Source organism: Babylonia areolata, chromosome 18 (assembly GCF_041734735.1).
Source record: "Babylonia areolata isolate BAREFJ2019XMU chromosome 18, ASM4173473v1, whole genome shotgun sequence".
Lineage (NCBI taxonomy): Eukaryota > Metazoa > Mollusca > Gastropoda > Neogastropoda > Buccinidae > Babylonia > Babylonia areolata.
In genome coordinates, this window is record NC_134893.1 from 19,129,337 (window position 1) to 19,133,784 (window position 4,448).

Genomic DNA, 4,448 nt, shown 5'->3' on the forward strand with positions numbered 1-4,448 from the left:
TGAGAAAACTATGGATTTCTTTCTGTCAATTGCGCGCGTATGCGCGTACACACACGCGCGTGCGCGCGCACACACACACACATACACATACACACACACACACACACACACACACACACACACACACACACACACACCAAGAGGGGGCATGGGGCTGGTAGACTGCGGGGTGTTCCAAGTCATACTGGGGTTCCTTCTGCACACCCGCGTTTTTTCAAAGTCGCTGGGTATGTACTCGTAGGATTCCTGAGACTCGAACTCCTGGTGCTTCAGGTGCCCACAGCAGTGTGTGGTGTTGTCAGCGGTGACGGGATAAAAGCCGAAACACGTCGAGTCAGCGGAGTAAATGTTGCAAAAACAGGGACCTGAAAGATTCAGAATTTAAGATTTCATCTTCTTTCTCTCTCCTTTTGAGGTATGAAGGATTCCCAACAAAAGGACAAAATAAACATGAAAAGCAACCAATTACTGAACCGTATTATCAACACCAATGTAGAGAATGCAACGTAAAATTATCAAATTTCATGCACATGTTCATATCATACCAAAACAATCAATAAAATTATTTGGGAGCATTTCGAAAAAAAGTAGCGATAAAATCACGTCTTAAATTGGTATCCTCATCGAAAGCAGTTCTCATCATGAAGCTTAACTTATTATTTTATTTGCAAAGTTATGCTCTGTACAGCAGACATTTGCCATCTTTATGAATTTCGAAAATGAAAGCAAATGTGTCTCTTTTTTTTTAGAATTTGAAGACATCGGTCAACAAAAACTAAACAAACCTGCCCATGCACGCATCCCATACGCACGATCGCAAGATTTTTTTTTTTTTTTTTTTTTTTTTAAGAGGAACATTCGCCTTTCCTCCTTAAACAAAGACAAATGTACAGAACATGGAGCCGATTCTGCCCAGTGTAGACTTACGGTTGTGACCCTTTGTCTTGTCTTGTGAATGAAAAATTATGTTTCTTTCTTCATACGAACGGCGAAAGAGACGACGTTAACAGCGTTTCACCCCAATTACCATCATCAAAATATTGCAAGCGGAAGGCTCTTATACTGAAGAGGTGAATGTTCACAAAGAATACCACAATTCTGACGACGGTAGCTAAAGGTTGGATCATTCAGGCACCCACTGGACATCCGAGGGGTCTGTGTAGAGGAGAAGAGAGGACTGGCCGTACTGAGTGAGTTAAACGCACCTGACCCCGTGAAGCTTTCAAACCTACCAGTAATAAACGTTCAAATTTACTCTCGAGTCATTCAGCGCAGTGTTTGGTGCTCTTTTCGTTTCAATCACAATACAGCACACAATGGAGCAAATTCATCATTTGATAAAGTCTTTCATGCGTTCGTTATGTTGTGTTCAATGAATATCAAGCTACCATCACGGCCTCTTCTTGTTATGTTGGGCAATAACATGAAAAAATATTTATTTGTATCAACAGAGGACGTCATTCTCGAATAGGCCTGTCGAGCCACAATGGTCGCTGCACCAGAAACATCAGCCCAGATCACAACTTACGGATGCCTATCATATGTATCAACAACATGTCTTAACATTGTACACTTGTTTTAGGGCACCGTTTACATCTTGTACGCTTGTGTTAGGTCAACGATTATATATATATATATATATATATATATATATATATATATATATATTGATCTCCGCAGATTATAATTATTTCATTCTGTCTTTGTTGAAATTATTTTTCAATTTCAAGTTCCATCTCAGTTCAAACTTATGAACTTCTCCAACTACACAGCAGGTTGTCCCAGAACGCACCAAGAGTTAATTTTAAACTGTGGCTGGTATAATTTTTCCTTTCGTTTCCTCCTTTTTATTGGGATTATTGGCTGATAAATCATATCACAAAATAAAGAGTATACCTACATGTACATGCTATGAAGGAAAAAGAAAAAACATCTTCGTGCAGATGAAAATGCGAACAAACAAGCAAACCCTCAAAGAAAAAATATAACGATAGATAGATAAGTAAAAGCAAACGAAACGAGCTAACAAACGAAGCAATTACAATCCACTCCTACCGATCGGACCATAGGCGCAACAATTGCCGTCATTCCTTGAGCAGCACCTCATCTGCGCCGGCACTTTGCCGAACAGGCTGCACTGAGCCCAGCCACCTTGAAAGCTGACGGTGACCAACACGGCACAAAGCAGTAACAGCTTCATGGCTGAGGACTGAGGAGAGATTTCAGAAGTGCACAGCCACCTTCCAACAGCTCCTATAAGTGCGTGGAAAGCGTGCAGACGCTGGTTTTTCTCTCTTTTTTTTTCTTCTTTTTTTTTCGTGGGTTTTTTTTTTATCATATATTTTTTCTCGCTGGCGTTTCTTTTTTTAATCAGCAACACAATATAAAAACATGCGAGTGTATGAACACAACAAGAGCCTAGATGTATACTTCTTTTTAACAAAATATAATTCAGTATACATGTACGTACACAAACGTGACAAAGATATGTCACCAAAAAAAGAAAGATATGTCGCAAAACAAAACAAAAATCAATACCTATGGACACATGGTACACAATACATCTGACAATAAGAAAAGAGGAGGGAGGGGGGAGAGAAACGAGAGAACGAGAATGTACACAGACAGAGCAAAATGACAAAGGTAGTCTGAATCAGAAAAATCGATACCCTATGCATACGTTCGAGATGTTTGGATGAGAGAGAATGGGCAAGGAGTCAAGTGGTGTGTTGTTGTTTTTTTCTCTAGATCTACAGACAGACTGTCCGAGAGAGAGAGAGAGAAAGAGACAGTAGACAGACAGAGACATAGACAGAAACAGACAGAAAAAAACAGAGAGGGAGGGAGAGAGAGGGGGAAAGAGGGGGAAGAGAGAGAGGGGGGAGAGAAAGAGAGAGGAGAGAGAGTGAGATACTCAGTGAGAGAAATATTCAGGTATCGGAAGGAGAGGGGGAGAAAAGAGTACTATGTTATGAACAAATCATTTTATGCTTATATTACTGAAAAATAGATTGTTTTGCTTCAGTTGCTTTCAAACAACCTTTGATGCTATTAACAGAAATGCTATGTAGAATGTGTCAAGGAAAAGGGGCTTTGGGAAGAATTTGTTTTTAAATGTTTGAGTCTCAGATGTGTCTCTGTGTCTCTCACTGTCCCTGTCTTTCTCTGTCTCTTTCTATCTCTGTCTCGCTGTTCTTCTCTGTGTGTGTGTGTGTGTGTGTGTGTGTGTGTGTGTGTGTGTGTGTGTGTGTGTGTTTCTTCAATAAAAATGTCAGTCTGCCACTGAGAAAGAGATAGGAAAGAGAGAGAGAGGAAGGGGGGTCCTACAAGACACATATTAAGCCTGTGAAAGGAGTTGACAACCATAGAACAAGCACTTTCACTCTTATTGAATATAAGGTACGCAGCACTGTTGTCATTTTAGTTCTTCCTATCGCCTAACATAAAGTAAATGAGAGAGGAGAGCGTGTCGCTATACTACAGCGCCACTCCTTTTTTTATTTCTTCTTTTCTTTGTATTTTTTCCTGAATGCAGTTTTTATTTGTTTGTTTTTTCCTATCGGAGTGGATTTTTCTACAGAATTTTGCCAGGAACAACCCTTTTGTTGCCGTGTGTTCTTTTACGTGCGCTAAATGCATGCTGCACACGGGACCTCGGTTTATCGTCTCATCCGAGTGACTAGCGTCCAGATCACTACTCAAGGTCTAGTGGAGGGGGAGAAAATATCGGCGGCTGAGCCGTGATTCGAACCAGCGCGCTCAGATTCTCTCGCTTCCTAGACAGTTTCTCAAAACAAAACAAAAATAATTCTATAAAATAAAATAAAAAGAAGGAACAGAAAAGAAAGCTTAAAAATCCGTGCATGTTCCATCCATTGGACATATCCACAATGTGCAAACACAAACAGCATTTATTCAGGACTTTGGGACATGGCAGGCCGTTTGGTACACATCGCACAGAGAGAGATCAGATTAGACAAACGCACGTGTAAATGCACTGTAGAAAAGAAAAAGGGGCCAGGAGGTTACCTTAATTGCTGCTGCTGTTTAAAAACAACACGGAACAGCACACAAGGGGAACGGGTGGAAAAAGTAAGGTGGGTGCGGTAGGTGTAAGAGAACAGAGAGAGAAGAAAGAATCAACACGAGATAGAGAAAGAGAGAGGAGGGGTAGAGAGGGGGAGAGAGAGAGAGGTAACGGGAAGAGGGAGAGACGGAGAGAGAGGGGGGAGAGAGAAGGAGGGAGAGAGAGAGGTAAGGGGAAGAGGGAGAGAAGGAGGGAGAGAAGGAGGGAGAGACAGACAGAAAGAGCGGGGGGGGGGGAGAGAGAGAGAAGGAGGGAGAGAGAAAGGTAAGGGGGAGAGAGAGGGGGGAGAGAGAGAAGGAGAGAGAGAGAAAGGTAGGGGGAAGAGAGTCAGAGACAGAGAGGGAGAAGGAAGGAGGGAGAG

General features: G+C 41.8%; 1 protein-coding gene across 1 annotated transcript in view; it reads right to left on the minus strand.

Annotated features, from left to right (window-relative positions):
* Positions 1-2,218, minus strand: part of LOC143291878 (uncharacterized) — a 10,444-nt gene extending 8,226 nt beyond the window's left edge. The window contains exons 1-2 of the mRNA XM_076602004.1: positions 2,056-2,218; positions 138-365 (exon numbers count right to left, since the gene is read on the minus strand). Of these exons, the coding sequence (XP_076458119.1) occupies positions 138-365; positions 2,056-2,200 (373 nt within the window). The 5' untranslated portion in view covers positions 2,201-2,218. The remainder of the gene's footprint in view (positions 1-137; positions 366-2,055) is intronic.
* Between the last annotated feature and the right edge of the window lie 2,230 nt (positions 2,219-4,448).